Consider the following 23797-nt stretch of genomic DNA (forward strand, 5'->3'; position numbering starts at 1 on the left):
CTTTACTCAAATAAAATGTATTACTAAACAAATACCAGATAAATAAATAAATAACCTATCAACCAATCAAATAAATAAATAAATACGTTTTACAATGTAAGATATCTTTATCATCTGTTCATTTTTTATTAATTCATTTATAGTATAATAAAACGAATAAAAATAACAGGAAAACCTATTATAAAATAAACTAAGAGTAATACATCTTTTCGTTTTTTGTTTTACTGTTTAATAATTAATCTATTTACATGTCACTTTTCAACAAACAAACATGAAGATAGAAATAAATGTAATTAAAGGTGCACCCTTTATGTTTCTTCAGAAGGTTTGTTTTGTTGACAAAATGATGAGTCGATGTTTGTTTTAATAATCTATTTATATAATCTAAATCTTTCCATATTTCAGATGACTTCCAGACAGAATGTAACACACCCAAACAAAGGCTGAGCGACTTGGTTCAAGTGGGCGTGGCTTCTAAATGGGATTATTTGCATACTGGGCGGGGTCTCGTCTGCGCGTTACCTTGCCACCGCGTCCAATCAGCATTGAGGCGTGAGCTCGAGGCGGCTCTGTGCTTCCTGAGCGGAATGAAATCCACCATGGCTGAAGTACAGGAGAGGATTTTAGCATTTCCTACGCAGGAGAATTTCTAACACCCGAGAACTTGTCTACTCGAGCTGCTGGGCTTCGACTGAAGAGAGAATAAAACGCTCACCTGGGCTTTTAAAATTTTTTTTATTGATATACCTGAGAACAGGTGAGTTGTGTAACCTGTGTTTGAGCTGCTGCCGTCGTCAGTGTCAGTCGTTGTTGTGTTTTGGGTCTTATACAAATAAACATTTATTAAAATACACTTCTATAAGTGTTTAGTTAAACCCTTTTTTGTATAATTAAATTGTTTCTAATTATTTAAACTTTTTTTTTTTTTTTTTGCTCTTGCGATAAACACCTGAGCAGGTATTCAGCTTTCAGGTGTCTTTACTGATATTTTCCATTCAGGGAAATAATCTCTACGGTATGTGAGCCTGCAGGGAGCTCACATTTACACCAGGAAAACCCTTTCAAAAGCTCAACATCAAAGTTCATCTTTTCCATCCTCAACCTGATAAAATCTGATCTAATACCAGTCTGATCAAAGCCAGATCTTAGACTGACGATTAGGAATGAAAAGCTTGCAGATGAGCTTTTATAGGAGAAGAATCAAATCAATCAATGACAGCATGATCTGATTTTTATTCCTTTTACACATATTTTTACTAATTAATTTTTTATTCGATAAAAAATTACATAATTACCTCATATGCAAGACAAGTGAATTCCTTACAGAACCTGTGTAATTACACACGTTTCCCCAAGCGACCGGAAACTTGTCTGTCACGAAGACGCAAACTTTCTGACTGTTACAGAGCACTGGTACTGGAGACTCCTTCCATAAGTGTGGAATAAATGTCTCTGTACACGTTTTTGGTGTAGAAACCATGAGCTGATTTGAGAATTTGTTTTCCAGATCCATAATGAGATATCTATGAAGTGATATTATTACATCTCAGATTTTGGTTCATTTTTTATATAACATACTCCATGTTGTGGAATTGTTTTTTTTTTCTGTTTGTGGTGTTGTTTATTCTGATCACGGCTCAGAAGACGTCGCATCAATATTTTACGCTGAGGTCATTTTTTATTTACAATTCTGCAGTGGGTGTGTTTGAGGTTGCATAATTAACAAGGTGTTTTCTCGCACACACACACACACACACACACACACACACACACACACACACACAAACAGCAGAATTGAAATCCAGATTTTTGTACACTTTTCTGGCAACGAGTTTTAGTACCTTTATGCTTGCAGTTTATGTAAACACATTTCTTACAAACCTTTGAACTCTGACACAATATGCTTGTAAGTACATCTAGTTTACCCTGTCATTTTTTAAAAAGGTTTGTTAAGGAAGTAAACATGATGAACATCTGATGAAAAGGTTGCCACTGGTCAGTTGCTGTGTCAGTCTCATCCTTTCAAAGCAGGTGATTCCTAGTTAGAACTGGTAAAAGACTTTTTAGCCAAACCAAAAGGGAAGCGCATGTGCATCTCGAGCAGAACTGTAGATTCGTAGATTCAGGTTATACTTCTGTATACGTGTATCTTTACATTTATTTTTAAATTTTCATATTTGGTGGAAATAACGATGGAGTTTCTATCATGTTAATCTGCTTTGCTTTTTTTGTCAAACTTATAAAAATATGTCCTTTCCTTCTTCTTTTCTTAAATCTTTCCGGTACATCTGTGCAGTGTATTGAGTCATCGATCCAGCAGACTTACCCCTGCATCACCCCATCTGTCTTGCCCTTTATCTGTCTGTCCGTCCATCCATCCATCTATCCAATCTGTCCATCCATCTATCCTCCCACTCATTCATTCATTCATTCATTCTTTTATTGTCTAACCATCCATTCAGAACATCACATCCATCCATCCATCTGCTTTTAATTATACATTTTTCCAACCATCTACAATTAAAATCCTCCATACATCCTTTTATCCATTAAAATTTTGATGGCTCCTTCCTTCTGTCTGCCATATTCACTTCCTCTGCTGTATGCCGTATGAAGTTTTGTGAAGCTTAAGCTATCGCATTTTGTAGTGGTGTGTGGGTGTGTGTGTGTGTGTGTGTGTGTGTCAGAGAGAAAGCGGCGGTGATGATATTATGTGATTGGTGTCTCGTTTTTCAAAAACAAATCTCAGTCACTGGAAATGCTCTGTGGAAATGTCAGGTATCACCCCTTATTCACCTTCCGCTGTCTTTAAATGCCACGATGCATTATGGGTATTCTGTACTTACTAGTCTACATCGTGTAAACTCTGGTTTGTAAGCAGTTCTGACTCTCTGTTCAAAGCAGATGCAGTGTGTTTAAACTTTAGAAAAGTATAAAGTTACAGCCTGGAGGGATGTAGTGTTAAACTGGTGCATTGCTGTTAGAAACTAGCATTAGATTATCATACACCTTGATTTGGAACACAGCCAGTAAGACATTCAGAAAGAAAGAAAGGACTAAGAGTGTCTTAAAGTAATAAGAAGTAAAAGTAATGAGTTTAATCCTACTGTAAATTTAGGGAGTAGGGTGGAGTTCCTGATGCACAATGTGTCTTCTGTTCCTTTTTGCACACACACACACACACACACACACACACACACACACACACACACACACACACACGCTTATCTGTGCCTTTGGGTAGAAAGAGCACTTGTTTGATTGTTGTCAGGGCACGTCTACCCATCTACACCCTTCAAAAGTTAGACGCTGTTATCAGGAATTTAAAGAATGTTTAATTTACCCTTCAGTTGTCTAGTGCAGTGGTGTGATGGTTTGGAACACAGTCCAAGACATTTAAAAAGGACAATTATCAGGAAAGAGCGGATGTGCTTTCAAGCATTTTCATGGGCTCTGTCTAAAATGGCAAACTATTTTGTTTGTTGTGAAACTGTTTAGTGCACTAGTATTTTGTGTTGGGATTTAGCCATTCATTACAAAGGACAGGTTAGTTGTTGCTGCTTTCTAAACACTGAGCTGTCACCACTACATAGTATACTGTATATACTATCCACTACAGTAGCATAGATCAGGACACAGACATTGAAGGTAACTTTTCTGTCATGTTGAATCATTGTTCTATTGTTAGCATGGTGATTTGGGACACAGCAACACAGTCCTAGACACCAGGGATAGTGTGGGATTTTGACACACCCTTCAGTGCACAACTAGTGTATTAGTTTGGAACACCACCATTGCTTTGTCTCTCACAGCGCAGGTGGTTCTGTGCACAATCACTATCCTCAGTGTGTGTGTGATCTTTGGTTGTTGTTATCTCCAAGGTTATGGTTGCCATGTCAACAATACTGCGTAAATTCAACCTATCAGGTGTCAGTTTCTGATTTCCTGGATATGTAAATGAGACTGAGACTTTGCATAAGTGTGTGTGTGTGTGTGTGTGTGTGTGTGTGTGTGTTCAGCCTTGTTTCTCCTGTACCATTCTATAGCTTCTCTAACAATTAATAACGGACAATAATATAATAATGAACACCATTACTCCAAATTCTTGCTGACACGTGTAATAATTTGAAGCTTCTGATTATGCAGTGTACGTGGACTGCTAATTGTGCTCAGTTACTTACTTATAAGCTAGTGTAACACAGAGGGAGACGAACTGGATGTTCGGTTCCCCTCAGAGGGGTAAGAGGGTTTTTGTTCCCACTGGGAGACCACGTTTCTTTGTTTAACTTTCTATAGAGGCATCAAAATATCACTTTCTCTTTACTAAATTTTACTTGTACTTGAGTATAAAGTAGTCATTACCGTAACGTGATCTTAATATTAGGGCTGTCAATCGAATAAATTATTTAATCGCGATTAATCACGAGCATCTCACGATTCATCACAATTTAATCGCAGATTTTTATATGTTCTAAATGTACCTTAAATGAACACCTTTATTTTTTAATACTCAAATCAACATGAGCATGGAAAAATATTTTAATTGATTAAATGTACAGTATGTTTAATTTTTTGTGAAACCAAACTTACATAGAGCATGAAGACAAAATATTCTTGTAAATGTTTTAAAGTAATTATGGTGTTAAATTACGTAAATCATAAGGAAACCAAACCGAACCTTTTGGTTTGTTTCCACACGGATGGTTAATGAGGTGATACCAGAGAAACTGTACCTTTTCTAACTTTCATACGGATTACATAATCAGATATTTGTATATGATTTGAATATTTAAAAAAAGACATTCTGAACTTTCTATTTATATATTTATGTCTGTGAGGCTGAGATTCAGGTTGTTTTATTTGTGTGTCTGTGACGAGAGATGGCAGAGAGCGCCAGCCCCTGTCTGTTTGCTGTTTTTTGTTTAGCTGTTATGAGGGGAAAAATGCCACAAAATGGGCCGGCACGTTTATCGACCCAGAGGGTTAATTGTGTGCATCATGGCGGATTTCGGGGTTTGATTCGAGACTTTGTGCATACTGATTAAAAATAATTTTTCAGTAGTATTTTTTTTTTATATCTGAGTAAAGAAAGGACGTTCCGAATAAACCTGTTGCGCTGAAGGTTTTAATTTTACCTCTTTTATATTGATTTTTGATAAAAGTGGTTAAACAAAAATGTACGCTGCATTAAATGCGCGTTAATAAAACCAGTGCTGAATTTAGCATTTTGACAGCCCTAATTAATTTATTAATCTTCTTCTTCTTCTTCTTCTTTCGGCTTCTCCCATTAGGGGCCGCCACAGCGGATCATCCGTCTCCGCAACCCCTCTGCCTCTGTAACTAATTAATATATTAATACAAAATGAATTTCAAATTTAGTGATATAATGAATTTATCCAGTCTGAACATCCCTCATGTAGAACATAAGCAGAGAAAAGATGATGACAATCGGGAATGTCTCTGTTCTTAGTCATGATTACATCACTGACTCCCTCTGTTTCATCCACGTTACCCCCATACTTCCTGTTGCCTTCTGCCTGTTCATTGTTATCTTCGTAATCTAGTCTACATCTGTGATGTGTGGTGCCAGGAAATGATACACCAGTGGTGGATTAAAAAAGCTGCGCATCGCTTGATTGGTTGAAAACGTTGCGCAGTGAGAAGAAAAAATATCGATCATATCACCAAATAGATTTTTTTTTAAATGTAAGCAGTAGAAAGTACAGATATTTGTGTAAAAATGTAATGAGTAAAAGAAAAAAGTTAACAGTGAAGTAAAGTATTGATACCAGAAAAACCTTTTATTTGTACTTCGTTACTTCCCACCTCTGACGAACATCATGCACAAGTTGGTTAATGGTTTCGACATTTTCGGTGGTTGAGCTCATTCAACGAGCTCAACGTTCAACGAGCTCAACCCCGAAAATGTCGAAACCATATGAGCAAAAGTTTTTAGACCTGAGCATAGGGTCACATGTGCTTTTTGAACATCGTATTTACATTTAGACCCTGTGATAGAAGAGTATCTGCAAGAGTGAAAGGGAAAGTTTATAGGACTGAGGTGAGACCTGAGATGTTGTATGGTTTAGAGACAGTGGCATTAAGTAAAAGACAGGAGGTGGAGCTGGAGGTAGCAGAGCTGAAGATGTTGAGATTTTCGTTGGGAGTGACAAAGATGGACAGGATTAGAAATAAGTTTATTAGGGGGACAGCGCATGTACACAAATACAAAAACAAGGCATTAAACAAAAATAAGCCATTTGTATCGTGATGCATCATTTTTTAACATACACTATATTGCCAAAAGTATTCAGTCACCCATCCAAATAATTGAATTCAGTTGTTCCAATCACTTCTATGGTTATAGGTGTATCAATTCAAGCACCTGGGCATGCAGACCACTTCTACAAGCATTTGTGAAAGAATGGGTTGCTCTCAGGTGCTCAGTGAATTTCAGCATGGTACCGTGATGCCACCTGTGCAATAAGTCCAGTCGTAAAAATTCCTCACTACTAAAAATTCAACTTTTAGTGGTATTATAACGAAGTGGAAGCCATTGGGAATGACAGTTACTCAGCCACGAAGTGTTAGACCACGTAAAATCACAGAGCGGGTCAGCGGATGCTGAGACACAGTGCACTGAGGTCACCAACTTTCTGCTGAGTCAATAGCTACAGACCTTTAAACTTCATGTGGCCTACAGATTAGCTCAAGGACAGTGCGTAGAGAGCTTCATGGAATGGGTTTCCATGGTCGAGCAGCTGCATCCAAGCCTTACATCAGTAAGTGCAATGCAAATCATCGGATGCAGTGGTGTAAAGCACGGGACTCTAGAGCAGTGGAGACGTGTTTTCTGGAGTGATGAATCACGTTTCACTGTCTGGAAATCTGATGGACGAGTCTGGGTTTGGCGGTTGCCAGGACAACGGTACTTGTCTGACTGCAATGTGCCAAGTGTAAAGTTTGGTGGAGGGGATCATGATGTGGGGTTGTTTTTCTGGAGTTGGGCTCGGCCCCCAGTGAAAGAAACTCTTGGTGCTTCAGCATACCAAGACATTTTGGACAATTTCATGCTCCCAACGACGTCCCGTTTCTGTTCCAAATTGACTGCACTAGTGCACAAAGCAAGGACCATAAAGACATGAATGATCCCGTTTGGTGTAATTTGCTTGCACAGAGTCCTGACCAAAACCTTGGCTAACTGTAGTCATAAGATAAATACAGCATCTATATCCTTATAACATATGTCTTTTAAATGAGCCTTTTACCTCGCAACATCGTATATCTGCAATAAATGGACATTCGGTGCATCCCAGATGAGGACGGTTTCCCTCTTGAGTCTGGTTCCTCTCAAGGTTTCTTCCTTAGAGAACATATGATTTTTTTATCACCACATTATCTGTGTAAAGATGCTTTGAGACAATTTTCATTGTTAAAAGAGCTATAAAAATAAATTGAATTGAATTTTAAGCTGCACTGCAGATTCCCCCTTACTGAACTCAGCTCAGGAACAATTCAGTACAATCACAGAAAACCTTTAAGACATCACCTCAATTAAAGGTAATTAAATCAGTAATTTTTTTAACTACAATTCAACTAGACTAGTTAATTTGTAATTGTTTTTTTGCTACACACATTATGATAAACTAATGTTATACAGCTAAAAGAAATATTGTTGCTCTATGCGTACAAGCACTGTATTGGTCATGCATAATATTTGGATTCAGCTATTCTTAGTGACGTGATGTCACTCCAGGTCTTGTCAGTCTGACCACTGGAAACCCTGCAGGCTGAGGTGACATTGCCCAACTCCCACCTCTCCTTTCTGAGTGTATGAGTGAGGGAACATCCCTGGGCGGTGTGTGCACACTCGAGTCCTGACCAGGTTCATTAAATGCGACATGATGTAATAATTGAAAACGATAGAATTTTTTATTAATTTTTTTATGTGTGGACGTCGGGTGACGACCCCCCCCCAATAAATTAAAAGGAACGACTGATTTCGCGAAATGTAGTTGAGTACAAATAAGATATTTGACTTTGAAATGTAGTGAAGTTAAAGTAAAATCTCCCATAATGCAAATATTTAAGTAAAGTGCAGATACACAAAGAAACTACTTAATTACATTCACTTCCTTTCTGTACACCACTGATCTTTAATGTAGTGTATTATTGCCTATGCATGGAGATGTGAATGGAATCGGCCTCAGTTATAAGCAACAATTTTAGAGAAGAATTGATTTGTTGCAGTATTTTGTTCCATATATCTGGATGGAATTCTATAAATGCCATAATCTTTATTCTTATAGACACGAAGTACAGGTGTGTGAGTAAAAAAGCAGTGTACAAGATTGTAAGTAGCATCAGAAAAGCTTTACATTTAATACTTTGTAACTCCTACCCTATATATATATATATATACACACACACACACTATATTGCCAAAAGTATTGGGTCACCTTACCTGCTGTATGTGGTTCTTTTCCAAACTGTTACCACAAAGCTGGAGGCACTTAATCGCATAGGTCTTTAGATGCGGTGTAATAAAATTTTCTGTTCACTTGACCTTGGAAAACCAAACCTGTTCCCGCATGGCAATGCGCCTGTGATCTCATCCCTATTAAACACCTTTGGGATGAATGTGAACTCTGACTGCACCTCAGGCCTCCTCACCTACACCAGTACCTGCCTTTCGTAACACTGATGAACACACATATCCATAAGCACACTCCAAAATCTAGTGGAACATCTTCCCAGAAGAGTGGAGGGAATTATACTAGCAAATTGGGACTAAATGTGGAATGCAATGCTCAAACGATTGCATACTGTACTTATGACCAGGTGACCCAATACTTTTGGTGTGTGTGTGTATGTATGTATATGTGTGTGTGTGTGTGTGTGTGTGTGTGTGTGTGTGTGTGTGTGTATGTATATATATATATATATATATATATATATATATATATATATATATATATATATATAGAGAGAGAGAGAGAGAGAGAGAGAGAGAGAGAGAGAGAGAGAGAGATATTTAAATTTATTTAGTACTATTTTTTTTATAAATGCTGTTTAAGTTTTGTAAAGTATATTGTGTGTGTGTGTGTTTGTGTGTGTGTGTGTGTGTATGCCAGTAATAAATTGAAGAACTTTTTAAAGATTAATGGCTTACACTTTACAGCAGATGTTAAAATAATATTTGTAGAAACAGGTTTAACAGAGGTGTGTGTGTGTGTGTGTGTGTGTGTGTGTGTGTGTGTGTGTGTGGTTAAAATGTAGTGGTGCTGTAGGTGACTGTGTAAACAACACACCCTGGTTCGGTGCATAAGGACAAACCCAAACCGGCTTATCTCTCTGAGAAACAGGTTCTTCTGATACCCCCCAACACACACACACACACACACACACACACACACACACACACACACACACACACACACACACACACACACACACACATTTTATTAGTTATTAGCAATACTCTGGATCAGAACATTTCGAAGCATATTAGTTTTTTAAGGCGAAAAAGACGAATATAAATGTCAGCAAGGCGTCAGAAAAAAAAAAATAGCATCATTCAATGTGTATGATTAATTATAATGATGATAAGAAACATGATCCTTTACACATTAATAATAGTGTTTAAATAACTTAATATACCACAATATTGTTAAAGATAATTGATAATTATGTAGCTCTTTAAAATGACAGCTTTTCTTTCAGCCGTTGATTGGTCTTTTGATATAAGTTGTCTCATGTTTCTTCACTTTATATCAAAAGACTGTTGAAAAAAGGTTAAGAGGTTGGGAGTAATATTAGGGAGTGAGAGGGACTGTGTGTGTGTGTGTGTGTGTGTGTGTGTGTGTGTGTGTGTGTGTGTGTGTGTGGAGATTGAGACGAAGGGATAAAAGAGGGCAATTTGATCCGACCTGTTTGTATTGTGTTGTATTTGAATCATGAGAAGATTCACCGAACATAGACAAAGTGGTGTGTCTGTGTCTTTGTGTCAGTACAGAGCAGAGTGTGGAGTGTGTGAAGCTGAACACATTCGCTTGGTGCAGGAAGATGATCGGATCTGCAGTGTAAAGATCTAGTCTGATTGGTGTTTATATTTTGTGCTTGTGGACTTTTCTCCTGTTTCTGTTCTGATCATATCAGGGAAGCACTAAATGAGTGCTCAAAATAAAATGCACACACTCCCAAGTCCAGTATTTCTGCTGAGTGGGTCTGGGTGGGCCTTGTTCTCACAAAAAACACACCTCACACACTACTCACAGATGATTTTTTTCTAATCTCTGTTTTTACCACTTTCTAGTGTGTTGAATGGAGTTTGTGACTAGGGGGTGTAGGGTCAGTGTGTAAGGCAGTTGTGGGCTATGCATTTGGTACTTGTGCCTTCAGTAAGAATGTACCTGACTTAATTCACCTCTTAATACCACTAATATTACATCGCAATTAAAGAAACCATCAATACAATACAAAAACACAATATAACCTCTACCCTACAACCGCAACTGTGCCATGTACATCATCTGGAGCAGTTCAGAGTCAATATTTGTCTAACATGACAAAAACATGTAAAAATATAAATAAAATCCAACCTACTCACCAGAGATGCAGACTCATAATTTGCACTGCTCCTCAGAGGCTGTAAGCCAGTGGTACCTGTAAAACCCAGTGGTATTCACTGGTCTGGAAGTGGTGAACAAACCCTTTCCCGGGCTAAGACAAGCTAGCTAGCTTCGGGGTGGCCGACCTCCTCACGATGTCTAGCTTTTCTTGAAAATGGATTTTTTTAAATGTCAGAGACCAAAGATCTCTTCCTCCGTGGACATAAAGTCTAACTAAGATGTATTAATGTGTGCATCGTGCTACAGGTGTGTTTTGCCAGTCGAACTTGGCTGTAACAGTTTCCTGTTACAGCTGTTCTGTAAGGCAGAATATCCTGTATTCTGTCAGATCCATTGCTAATATTCTCTGAGGCAAAAAAGGCCAGCAGTACTGACTTTGAAGGCCCTGGGCAGATTAGATTAACATGGCAGCACATATAGACTGAAATCTGATTGGACGAAAAATCTAACATCCAGATACTGGAAGCAGTGCAGCCAAGAGAAACACTACAAAATGAAGAGAATAAACTGTTTTGAATAAATAAGTACAATTTCATTGAACAAATATTATAATTTAGGTTGTAAATGTAGGCCAGTGCTTCTGATAGTGTTTAGGCCAGCAGAGAAGGATTTGCTGGCCCTGACTGCCCACCAATGGTGTAAGGGTTTAGGATTAGTGTAGAGGGGATGGGGTTAGTGTGTAGGAAAGAGTGAGTGTGTGGGATGGGGTTAGTGTGTTGGATTAAGTTACTATGTAGGAAATGGTTTTTGTGTAAGACACAGTTAGTATGTTGGATGGGGTTTGTGTGTAGGGGGTTAAGATTTATGTATAAGGGATGGGGTTAGTGTGTTGGATGGCGTTAGTGTATAGGATGGTATTAGTGTGTAGGGCATAGGTCGCCAACTGACGGACTCCGGTCCAAATCCAGCCCTCAAGATATGTCCAGCCGGACGAAAAGCCTTTTCACATAATTATATATATATATATATATATATATATATATATATATATATATATATATATATATGTATGTGCCAAATGCTATTTTGTAATAAAATCGCATTTATATCAGACGCATCAAAGTCAGATTGGGTCCTACGACGCCACAGGTCGCTACTACGGTTACGATGTTCACTGATGCTATGATCAGACTTGCAGTTGTGCGTGCAATGAAGACAGAAGAGAGCGGTGCACAAACAGATGAAACTTTTAGTGAGTAAAACAAATGCAATTTACAAACATTAAACAGCATTATGAAACATAGACAGTTTAAAGAAACCTCACCCTCAGTAGTCCGAGGTAAGGGCTCGGAAAAATAAATGAGCTCAAAGCCCAGTACGTGCGATCTACACGGGTTTTTTCTGATCTCTCTCATCTGGCTTTGCTAAAATAAACAGCTGTGTATCATCAGCATAGCAATGGAAGCGAATACCATGTGTATGTATAATTTCACCCAGAGGCAGCATATATAAAGGGAAAAGCAGTGGGCCTAAGACAGATCCATGCGGTTCACCAAACTTTACCTGAGACAGGGTGGAGAACTCACCATTTAAATCATCAAATAAGCCCTAAGCCAGTAGAGAGCTGTTCCCTTTATTCCATCTCTAGTCTAGCAAGCAGTATAATATGATCAATGGTTTCAAAAGCTCCACTAAGGTCGAGCAAAACAAGTAAAGAGACAAAACCCTGATCAGAGGCCAATAACAGGCCATTTACCACCTTAACTAGCGCCGTCTCTGTGTTATGATGAGGCCAAAATCCTGACTGATACATTTAAAAAAAGTTATTCATAAGTAGATGTGAGCATAACTGCTGTGCTACAACCTTTTCTAAAATCATGGAGATAAAGGGGATGTTTGATATTGGCCTGTAGTTGGACAGTGTCAAGGTCAGGTTTCTTAATTAGGGGATTAATAACTTCCAGTTTGAATGAGTTAGTTACAGTGCTAATTGAAGAGTTTATTAATTTTAAAACAGGTTTAATTAATTCTGGAATTATCTGTTTGAAGAAACTTGTAGGTGAGGGATCGTTAGTATGTAGGATGGTGTTAGTGTGTAGGATGGGTTTTAATGTAAGGGGTGTTTGTGGCAGTGTTTAGTTAGTTTAAGGGGTAAGTTTTTGGGGGTGGGTTTAGTGTGTGTTAGGGATGATGTATTTGGAGTTAGAATCTCGAATGGGGTTAGTGCACGGAGCATTAATAGCTTGTGCAGAAAGGTCACATTAAGGGGCTTGTACATGTGGGCTTGCACATTTTTTTGTGCTTATGACCATATGACCACACTCCTAAACACACACACAAACACACACAACTGCATTCAGACTTCTCCTCCTGTTCTTGCTTTACCCGCATGTCTCCTCTGTAACATAGTGACTGTCTTACTCACACCTCGCTTTCAACCGGTCACTTCCAACGGGTCACTTCCTTCTAGGCCTCTTCACAACCACCCACATGTACTCTGTTTCTCACTCTCTGTTTCACACGCACGCACACACACACACACACACACATACACACTGAACTTCTGAAGCTCTGCCGGTTCATTGCACAATGCAGAGACTTGGATGCTTCTGATTAGATTAGATTAAACATTTAAGCGTTAATTGCTTATGCTAAAAACGATGTGTCTGCAATTATCAACACTCGGAGAGATGTGAGCGAACACATAGCCGAGTGCGTTTTGTCACCTTCGTGAGGAATTCTCACGAGTGTGCTGTGAAATCCGATCGCTGTGTGTTTTCTATTCTCAGCTGGAGTCTGAGTGCATTGTGGGATCGAGTTCGGCGTTCGGAGGATTGTTTGTGTTTTGCCGAGTCAGCGTTTTTTCAATTCCCCCCAATCCCCCTCGCCCCTTCCACAGACATTCCTGTCATAGCTTTAAGGAGGCCAAGGGTAGGTAGAAAAACGCTAATACACTTCTTAGGGAGACTGGTGTATTGTTTCCGCTGCTCAGGGAGAAAACCAACACGCAAGTGTGAGCGTGTGAAGTAATAAGAGTAACAGTTGTTGACGAGTAATGTGACAATACACCAAAGATCCGAGGAGCTTGCTGTCTAATGAGGTAAAGCCTGCTCACGTGACTAGAGTGAATTTCAAACATCTGCATGTGCTTGCAAGTAGTTTTACTGCTATAAATAGTTGTAGATAAAAAAAAAAAAAGGTTGTCTTGACAACAGTGGAAATTGCTGCATACAGATTACTAGAGTTGTATGCTGGTTTTGGACATGGCCTTTGGATTGAGGTGCTGATATGAGTTTGTGCTATCAGTTTATTCTTCTGGTGGTTCAGGTTTAATTATACTCATAGACAAGGGTACGGTCCTTAGTAGCCACTTCATTCACTTCACTTCATTTTCTCGTGATCTTGACACAAGAAAATTGTTTCCTCGTGATCAGTAATAATTCTTTTGTGCATTCGGCATAACAGAATTTTCTAGAGGCAGCGTCACATGGATGATTGTATTCGTTTTTACTTTGACCAGGCACTCACTCGCACTGAAATAGCTCTGTGTTGGTCACCAATTTACAACTTTACACATAAGTGTCTGACACTTGAGAAGGAGTCTGTCAGGTGTGCAGCTTTATCATCGAAGATAATATAGCCACCCTGAACATGTTGTCAATTTTAAATGTCAAGATCACAAGAAAATTATGTCACGATCACAAGAAAATTAAACCGCAATAACGAGAAAACACAAAAAGGAACAAAATATAAGTCCTTCCCTTGTCCAGTGATTGCACTGTATGATTAATTTACAGGCTTTAGACCAACCCTCGGATATACATTATGAAATGCACAGCAGCAGGACAGCAAATACTTGGACTGGAATCTGTACAGTGTTTTTAGTTATTCTGAACGTATGTCATCATAAGGCAATTGTTTCAGATTTTAATGAGATTTTAGGTATATAATGTGTTTGAGTGGCTTTTGATTCAATTTATGGAGCCACAATGCAAAACAAACACAACATGGTGTCTTTTTTTGTTTTATGGACTGCTCGTAGATCGATACGGATGATATAACAAGTTTTCAAAAATAAGTTTGGGCAAAAGTTGAGATTTTGAATAGCAAGTGATTTTGTGTCAGAAGAGTGCTTTGTAAATCGATTCTAAAATAAATGCTTATGTAAACGATTGTCAATAGGGATGCACCGAAATGAAAATTCTTCCAAAAACCGAAAAAGAGGAAAGCAAGGCCGAAAACCCGAAAACCGAAACACCGAAAGAAATTATGCCAATTATTATTACCATTGCATTTATGGCTATGACTGTGTACTAAACTTACTAAAATCAAGGCATTTCAATTGCATAAATTAATATTAAAGTTTCAAAGAATAAATCAATTACAAATTTTGAAAATATTTATTTATAGCACATTGCAATGTGCTCGATCAGCCTACGAAACCCCACATCTTCTATGACAGAGAATGGCTGATCATCTAAGGCGATGGATTCCATAATCTTTTGTGTAATGACCTTTGCCATGACACTATCACTGGGAAACTTCCTTGCCTTTTCAAAAACGTCCGCCACAGACGGAGTGCACGTGCTCGGAGGGGTTTTGCTTTTCTGTGCCGCGTTTCTCTCATATTCAGCATAGCGATTGGGATGATCATCCCTAATTGTCAATACTACTTTCTTTTCGGCTTCTCCCGTTAGGGGTCGCCACAGTGGATCCTCCGCACGTTTGATTTGGCACATGTTTTACGCTGGATGCCCTTCCTAACGCAACCCTCCCCAATTTATCCGGGCTTGGGACCGGCACTAAGAGTGGCTGGGGATGGTTCCCTGACCGGGAATCGAACCCGGGTCGCAGCGGTGGGAGCGCTGCATCTTAACCACTAGACCACCAGGGGACCTATCATCCCTAATTGTCAATGCTGTAAATAAATAAATACGTGATGAACGAATGTATGCGTCTGCTCTCTTTCGTTTTTTATTTCACTTTAGGTCTGTCAGCAACTTTATGATCTACTCTTGACCGGAATGCAGTGAGGGTGGTGACTCTTTTTTTTTTTTTTCTCAGACTGGGAATAACCCACACTGAGATGTCACAGTAATGGCATCTGCGGTGGCCAATAGGAGTCCGGGAAACCAGTCGTTGGTCCTGAATGGAGTCGACCCTGAAACGTGCATGATCGTGTTCAAAAACCACTGGGCCCAGGTGTTTTCAAACATAGACTTTACAGAACATGTTTGCTGAACAGCAAAAGTGATTGGAAACATTATACAGTATTACTATAATGGAAATATATTATATATAAAAAAAAATTTCTTCGTGTTCCTAAGGTGGTTAAGATCCTGGAGAAACATGACCCCTTACGCAGCAGTGGAGGTCTCAGTCTCGGGGTCGGAATCCACACTTTCAGAGGTCACGGTCTCCGTCATGGGACAATCCCAGTGGACGAGGCGAGCGCAGTGCAAAACTACGTAGAGCACATGCTCTTTCTTCTGATGGAGGAGCAGAGCGGAGTGAGCGGAGCCATGGGCCCCATACTGGAGTTTGTCATTATGGAGAACGTAATGGAACGCCTGTTCGTGTGGAGCCTGAGGCAAGATTTCACCGAGCAATCAAAGCTTGAGCAGCTCAAGATGTACGAGATGCTGATTGGTCAGGCCAAGCAGCCGCTGTTGCATCACAAGCCGATTCTGAAGCCGTTGATGATGCTGCTGTCGTCCTGCTCAGGAACAGCAACGGGTCAAACCGGTAAATTTATCACTAATCATTTTACCTTTTATTGGTTACTCCTTTCTGTTACAAATTCACGCGTCCGTTTGTTCTCATTTCTCCCCCTTTTGTTTAGTCGTTCTGTCTTTTGTTGTCTTTGCGCTTTGATCTTTCTGCTATTCATTCCAGTGAATTTTTTTTTTTTTTTTTGTCATTTTGTCTCTTTTGTTCTGTTCGTCTTTCAGTCTTTCTTTACTGTTTTTTTATGCTGTCATTGTTGTTGATTTTGTTGTTGTTTAAATACAATTACAAGTCATACAAGACAAGTAATTACAGAATTAACCACATGCCAACTTACAGCTCAGCAATTCTCAAATGTAATTGGTCAGAAGGTGTGCATTATTACCATAATATGATATTTTACTTGTTGTAATATGTTATTGTTTCTATAGTTCCTGCTGGTTCACAGAGTTTGAATTCATTTCAGTGGGAGATATGGGGCAGAGAAAGGTGTTGTCTTGCAGTTATTTAATGTTGAAAGCCTTGTTTTGTTTTCTGTCTCAGGAGCAAGCGTTCCGACTTCCTCCGCAGTGGAGCGTGAACTTGTTCTTCTCCTCCATCAGCTTTGCTGCATTGTGTCCAGTGATCCCTCCATCCTGGAGCTGTTCTTCCACTCCAGCGAGGATCAGGGAGCCGCTAACTTCCTGCTCTTTTCCCTGCTTGTTCCCTTCATCCACAGGGATGGGACGATAGGGCAGCAGGCTCGAGATGCCCTGCTCCTAATCATGACCCTGAGCAATGACAACCAACGTGTGGCGACACACATCGCACACAACACCTTCTTCTGTCCGGTATTTTATAATTTAACTCTCACCTTCGTCTGTCTGGTATCTCTTCATTTAACTCTCACCTTCTTCTGTCTGGTATCTCTTCATTTAACTCTCACCTTCGTCTGTCTGGTATCTCTTCATTTAACTCTCACCTTCTTCTGTCTGGTATCTCTTCATTTAACTCTCACCTTCTTCTGTCCGGTATCTCTTCATTTAACTCTAACCTTCTTCTGTCTGGTATCTCTTCATTTAACTCTCACCTTCTTCTGTCTGGTATCTCTTCATTTAACTCTCACCTTCTTCTGTCTGGTATCTCTTCATTTAACTCTCACCTTCTTCTGTCTGGTGTCTCTTCATTTAACTCTCACCTTCTTCTGTCTGGTATCTCTTCATTTAACTCTCACCTTCTTCTGTCTGGTATCTCTTCATTTAACTCTCACCTTCTTCTGTCCGGTATCTCTTCATTTATCTCTCACCTTCTTCTGTCTGGTATCTCTTCATTTAACTCTCACCTTCTTCTGTCTGGTATCTCTTCATTTAACTCTCACCTTCTTCTGTCCGGTATCTCTTCATTTAACTCTAATCTTCTTCTGTCTGGTATCTCTTCATTTAACTCTCACCTTCTTCTGTCTGGTATCTCTTCATTTAACTCTCACCTTCTTCTGTCTGGTATCTCTTCATTTAACTCTCACCTTCTTCTGTCTGGTATCTCTTCATTTAACTCTCACCTTCTTCTGTCCGGTATCTTATCATTTAACTCTCACCTTCTTCTGTCCGGTATCTCTTCATTTAACTCTCACCTTCTTCTGTCCGGTATCTTATCATTTAACTCTCACCTTCTTCTGTCCGGTATCTCTTCATTTAACTCTCACCTTCTTCTGTCCGGTATCTTATCATTTAACTCTCACCTTCTTCTGTCCGGTATCTCTTCATTTAACTCTCACCTTCTTCTGTCCGGTATCTTATCATTTAACTCTCACCTTCTTCTGTCCGGTATCTCTTCATTTAACTCTCACCTTCTTCTGTCCGGTATCTTATCATTTAACTCTCACCTTCTTCTGTCCGGTATCTCTTCATTTATCTCTCACCTTCTTCTGTCTGATATCTTTTCATTTAACTCTCACCTTCTTCTGTCCGGTATCTTATCATTTAACTCTTACCTTCTTCTGTCCAGTATCTCTTCATTTAACTCTCACCCTCTTCTGTCCGGTATCTCTTCATTCAACTCTCACCTTCTTCTGTCTGATATCTCTTCACTTAACTCACTGTCTTCTGTCTGGTATCTCTTCATTAACCTCTCACCTTCTTCTGTCTGGTATCTAATCATATAACTCTCACCTTTTTCACTTGATGTCTATTTATTTAACCCATCACCTTCTTCACTGTGACATCTACAACACATTTTTCTTTTATTTATTCATTTATCCCGTCAGATTTTTTTGTCCAGTATCTCTTCATTTCCCACAGCACCTTTGGGTATCTCTAACTTTTTACCACAATTCATTCTTCAGTTTAGTATTTCTTTATTTTCCTCATCAGATTCTTCTGCCTGGTATCTGCCACTTCACCACAACACTTTGATCTGTCCAGTTTCTCTGACTTCACCATCCATTCCAGTATCACTTTATTAACCACAACACCTCTTTCAGCCTACACCTTCTTCTTACCAATAAATACTTATTTACTCTTTCTTCTGTTTGGTTTCTTGTATTATGCTGAATTGCAGTCTTCTGTCTGGTATCTCTCATTTACTTTCTTCCTATACGTTTTTGTTTCCCTTTAATTCATTTTTTTCCCTTCTTTGTGTGTGTGTAGGTGTTAGCCACAGGTCTAAGTGGTCTGTACTCATCTCTGCCCACTAAGCTGGAGGTGTCCAGTGAAGACTGGCACTACATACAAAAAGACGAATGGCAGCAGGAGCCTGCTCTTGTTCACTTCTTAAACTCACTGGAGTTCTGTAATGCCGTCATGCAGGTGAGAGCAACAAGTTAAAGTTATTATAGGGTGATGCAGGGACACGGGAAATTTTGGAACGAGAAGTTGGCGATCCTGGGGTGTCAGCAATTGTTTGAAACCAGGGCGAGCTTGTTTAGAACCCCTTGCCTTTAGTTATAACAGAGCAGTGGAGTAGTAATTTTTATTTGCGCATTCTTTTAAAAGGTTTTACAGCGAATGCTTGTTGTGCACCTCTCCACTGTTTATTATAAGTAATGGCATGGGGTTCTAAATGAGGTCTCCCAGGTTCCAAACTAATGCTGAAACCCCGGGGATGCCAACTCGAAGTGTGTGTGTTTGTGTGTTTGTGTGTGTGTGTGTGTGTGTGTGTGTGTGTGTGTGTGTGTGTGTGTGTGTGTGTGTGTGTGTGTGTATATGTATGTATGTATGTATGTATGTATGTATGTATGTATGTATGTGTTTTATTTTTATATATATATATATATATATATATATATATATATATATATATATATATATATATATATATATATATATATATATAAAAATATAGCTTTATTTTAAATTTTTTTATTTTTGTCTCCTGTAGGTGGCTCATCCGTCAATCAGAGATCAGCTGGTTGGCTACATCTTCAATGGTTTTCTGGTTCCTGTTTTAGGACCCGCACTGCATAAAGTAAGTGTATTTTTTAACATGTTGAAGTCTTTTCTGAAATGTATGTCAGTGTGACAAATCTGAGATCTATGATTACCTGCATACACAAAGCAGTAATAATTCTGTATATCTGAGTTAGAGAACATGACCTAATTTCTAAAGGTCCCAGGGCTAAATCTGTATGTGTGTGTCTATGTAGCAGACTCTAGAGGAAGTCATGACCACCACGGCCTATCTGGACCTGTTCCTAAGGGCTGTCAATGAACCTGCACTGTTACACACCTTTCTTAGCTTTATCCTCCTCCATCGTCATGACAAAGTGCACATCCTGGACACACTTGTCAGTCGTATCAACACGCCCTTCCAGGTACTCACATGCAATTACTCATGTTAAGACAGAAACGAAATGTACAAAACCTACTGACTAGTAAAATTTTTAAAAAAATATATATTTTACTGCTTGAGTACTAAAAAAAAAGAATAATAATTGGCCTTGTCTACTTGCTTAAGGCTTATTGCATTTTTCCTTCCTTTTTCCAAAATTTAAATGTACAATATTAATCAGCTATAATGATTGGTACACTCAAATACTATACCAAAAGTAGTTTTTTTACTTTCCACTCCTGGTAATTACACGCTGTCTACTCCCACAACGTTTTACAACCTGCCCATTAATTACAGAGTGTGTAGGTATTGAGGATTAAAAGGTAAAGCAATACTTGAACCAGGGTTTTTCCCTCTGTTTCAGATTAAGCCAGCTGGCAAGTTAATTCATATCCGCTTTCCCTGTATAGCTAAAGCATTAAATCTACTAATTAAATAGTAAAAATGTTCAGTAGTATGTTCAGTGCACTATATGGTCAAAAGTATTGGGACAAGTACATTTTCCAGCCATATGTGCTTTTTTCCCAAACTGTTACCACAAAGCTGGAGGAACACAATTGTACAGGATGTTTTTCTTTTTAATGTGGTGGCATTTTCCATTCACTTGAACTATGAGACCCAATCCTGGTCCAGCATGACAAAGCACAAATTCAGCTTCAAGAAGATATGATTTACATGGGTTTGGACTGGAAGATCTTGAGTGGCTTGTTATAGAGCTCTGACCTCAACCCTATTGAACACCTATGGGATGAATTAGAACACTGACTGTACCCCAGACCTCCTTACCTCACCTACATCAGTACCTGCCTTCAACACCCTTGTGCCTGAATGAGCACAAATCTCTATAAGCACACTCCAAAGTCTAGCGGTTAGACTGAAGATGATTAAACAGCAAATTAGCTAAATGTAGAATGGGATGATCATAAAGCACATACAAATGTTTTGCCTGCGCATTGGCTGTCCACAAACTTTTGCCCATATAGTGAATGTGTAAATCATATTCATGCAACATAAATAAATATTATAATTTTAAATTTTCAATTGCGGATGTTTTTCACCGGCTAATAATGTCTTGGTTTGACACACTGAACTCCTGATACAATTAGAGATTTATAACATAATAATGTACACAGAAACCTTTATCTTATTGTTACTGTACATTATTTTATTTACTACAGTGGAAATAAGATTCTGTTGGTCTTCAGTTTGAAAGGTTGTCATTGCTCTGTAATTAGGTAATCATTAAGCTAGATTGATTATCTGGATGTGTGTGTGTGTGTGTGCGTGTGTGTGTCTGCTGTGCTCAGTATGCTCCTGTGTAATCAGTTTTCCTGTGTTGCAGTTGGGCACCGTGTCTCTTTCCCTCTTCCGCACTCTAATTGGTCTGTACTGTGAGGACGTCATGCTTCAGCTCATACTCAAGTGAGTACTTCATTTGAGATGTTTTTTATTTTTTTTTTCGTACACTTTTTACAGTTTAAGGCACAGGACTTATGTAGCAATTTGAGTGTACAACCAGAGTGGGCTGATGAAGGTTTTCATCCATTTAATTATACAACACATCCGAATCAAGAGTGTAGAGTGTAGTTTGGGATATGGCCAGAATCAACTGATATTAGCATTTATGTGGGCTCTGAAGTGAATATAGTGTTCATCGCGATTGGACCGAAATTAGTTTTTATGTGATTTGGGACTCAGGACTACAGTTTGCTTCTGATCATCATCACTGTAACCCGCAACATTGTATATCTGCAATAAATGGACATTCAGTGCAACCCAGATGAGGATGGGTTCCCTCTTGAGTCTGGTTCCTCTCAAGGTTTCTTCCTTATGCCATCTCCAGGAGTTTTTCCTTGCCACAGTCGCCACCGGCTCGCTCATCAGGGACAAACTTACCGTATTTTCCGGACTATAAGCCGCTACTTTTTTTTCCCACGCTTTGAACCCAGGGGCTTAAACAATGAAGCAACTAATTTATAGATTTTTCCTGGGTTTTTCCCGGTTTAACAAGCTTCATGCCAAAAAATTTAGCCCCATAACATTAGACCAATGAAATTGCGGAACGGGTTCAGGTGAACCAATAAAATTCTTTATATTAAATCAGACGTGCTCCCACTGAATCGGGCCGCACCACATCATAAATATGGATGATGTTCCTCTGACGTTTGACCTGCCGCTCACTCGGACTGTCAACAGGAAATGCGAATCATTCGTCACGCTGAAAACAACCGGGCATGAAAACACACTTCACCTGTGTTCTGAGCTGCACGGCATCGGGAGAAAAGATTCACCGATGGTGATTTTTAAACGCACAACGATGCCAGAAGATAAACTCTCGAGAGAAATTGTTTTGAAAGGAAGGAGGAAGACAGTGAACAATGACTTTCTTGGTAGGCTACTGTTTAGGTACAAGCCGTGTAACAGACACTGTCTTTCATTAAAGCCTGTGTAAAGTTCATTAGTTTCAGTGTAGATGTGGCTTATAGACAGGTGCAGCGTATTTATGTTCAAAATAAAAATCTTTGTCATATTCAGTGGGTGCGGCTTATATTTGGGTGTGCTTAATAATTCTGGTACTTATAAAGAACATATAAATTTTTTATCACCACATTATCTGTGTAAAGCTGCTTTGAGACAATGTTCATTGTTAAAAGGTGCTATACAAATAAAAATGAATCAAATTGAATTAAATTGAATGTTAGTGGCCTATGTAGTTAGTATTGTGTGTGATTTGGGACAGGAACACACTGGATGTTGAGACACTTGTGATCTGTTTGCTATGCTTTTATTTAAGTGTACACTTTAGGTCGAGATGAAGTCCATATCGTAGCGGAAGTCCAAAGCAAATCTTGCAAGAGATAAAGATAAAGAGAACGGACATGAAACTTTGTTTCAAAGTCCAAAAGTCTCTGCGCCCTCCATTTAAAAGTGAAGACAGTGATCAGTGTGTGAATGTGACACAGTGGCAGAATTTTTAATGTGTGTGTTTGATCATGGCAGGTATCTGATCCCGTGCAATCACATGATGCCGAGTCAGCGGCGTGTCCTAAACGAGAGAGATTTCTATTCCATTTCTGCTGCAAAATTTCTCGCCTTCACTCCATCTTGCTGCTCTCCAGACCTCATCGCTCCACCAATCCGTCAGCTCGACTCAATCACATGGTCTAAGGTCATAGATGGAGAACATTCAGGTACCACAGGTAATGGAGGTTTTCCACAATATTTTAATGTAATTTTTCACATTTCTTGCTAAACACTAGAACACACTAGAATCTATTTTAACTTTGATTTTGAATAATAAGACGGCATGATGGCGGTTTATTTTTCTAGCAGCATGGTACTAAATACAATAAAACCTCTTTAATCACTTACCAGTGTTCAAAACATCACATATATTTTATACATCTTTATCAGGAAGTATGGGTAACCTGAACGTATTCTCTCAAGAACTTGTGGTTTATTGTTCCTTCATTACACAAATAGATGTATAATAAATCCTTTTCGGCTCGGGAATTGTGGCCGATGTGGAACCATGGTTACTAAAACCTGGATCTATTATAATTCCTCAGTGCACAATATTTCATTTCAAGCACATTTATATCAGCGTCTTCATTTGTTTTTCTTCAACCTGTGATCATGTGCAAGAGAACGAGGCCTCTGTGACACACACAATCCTTCTCCTGGGTCTTTTCCCC

The 23797-nt window shown here is 39.0% G+C and overlaps 2 protein-coding genes across 3 annotated transcripts in view; one reads left to right on the forward strand and one right to left on the reverse strand.

The window, feature by feature from the left end:
- The window catches only part of LOC310721180 (craniofacial development protein 2-like), a 437392-nt gene that overhangs the window by 40770 nt on the left and 372825 nt on the right, over nucleotides 1-23797 (reverse strand). The gene's annotated exons all lie outside the window — the stretch shown is intronic.
- The window catches only part of fhip1aa (FHF complex subunit HOOK interacting protein 1Aa), a 33009-nt gene continuing 9730 nt past the window's right edge, over nucleotides 519-23797 (forward strand). Inside the window, exons 1-9 of the mRNA XM_083532534.1 lie at nucleotides 519-757; nucleotides 15560-15773; nucleotides 15899-16316; nucleotides 16842-17128; nucleotides 18923-19081; nucleotides 19653-19739; nucleotides 19918-20085; nucleotides 21445-21524; nucleotides 23103-23302. Coding sequence (XP_083388660.1) covers nucleotides 15669-15773; nucleotides 15899-16316; nucleotides 16842-17128; nucleotides 18923-19081; nucleotides 19653-19739; nucleotides 19918-20085; nucleotides 21445-21524; nucleotides 23103-23302 — 1504 coding nt within the window. The 5' untranslated portion in view covers nucleotides 519-757; nucleotides 15560-15668. The remainder of the gene's footprint in view (nucleotides 758-15559; nucleotides 15774-15898; nucleotides 16317-16841; nucleotides 17129-18922; nucleotides 19082-19652; nucleotides 19740-19917; nucleotides 20086-21444; nucleotides 21525-23102; nucleotides 23303-23797) is intronic.

The sequence above is a fragment of the Silurus aristotelis genome (assembly GCF_946808225.1).
Source record: "Silurus aristotelis genome assembly, chromosome: 27".
In the NCBI taxonomy this organism is placed as follows: Eukaryota; Metazoa; Chordata; class Actinopteri; order Siluriformes; family Siluridae; genus Silurus; species Silurus aristotelis.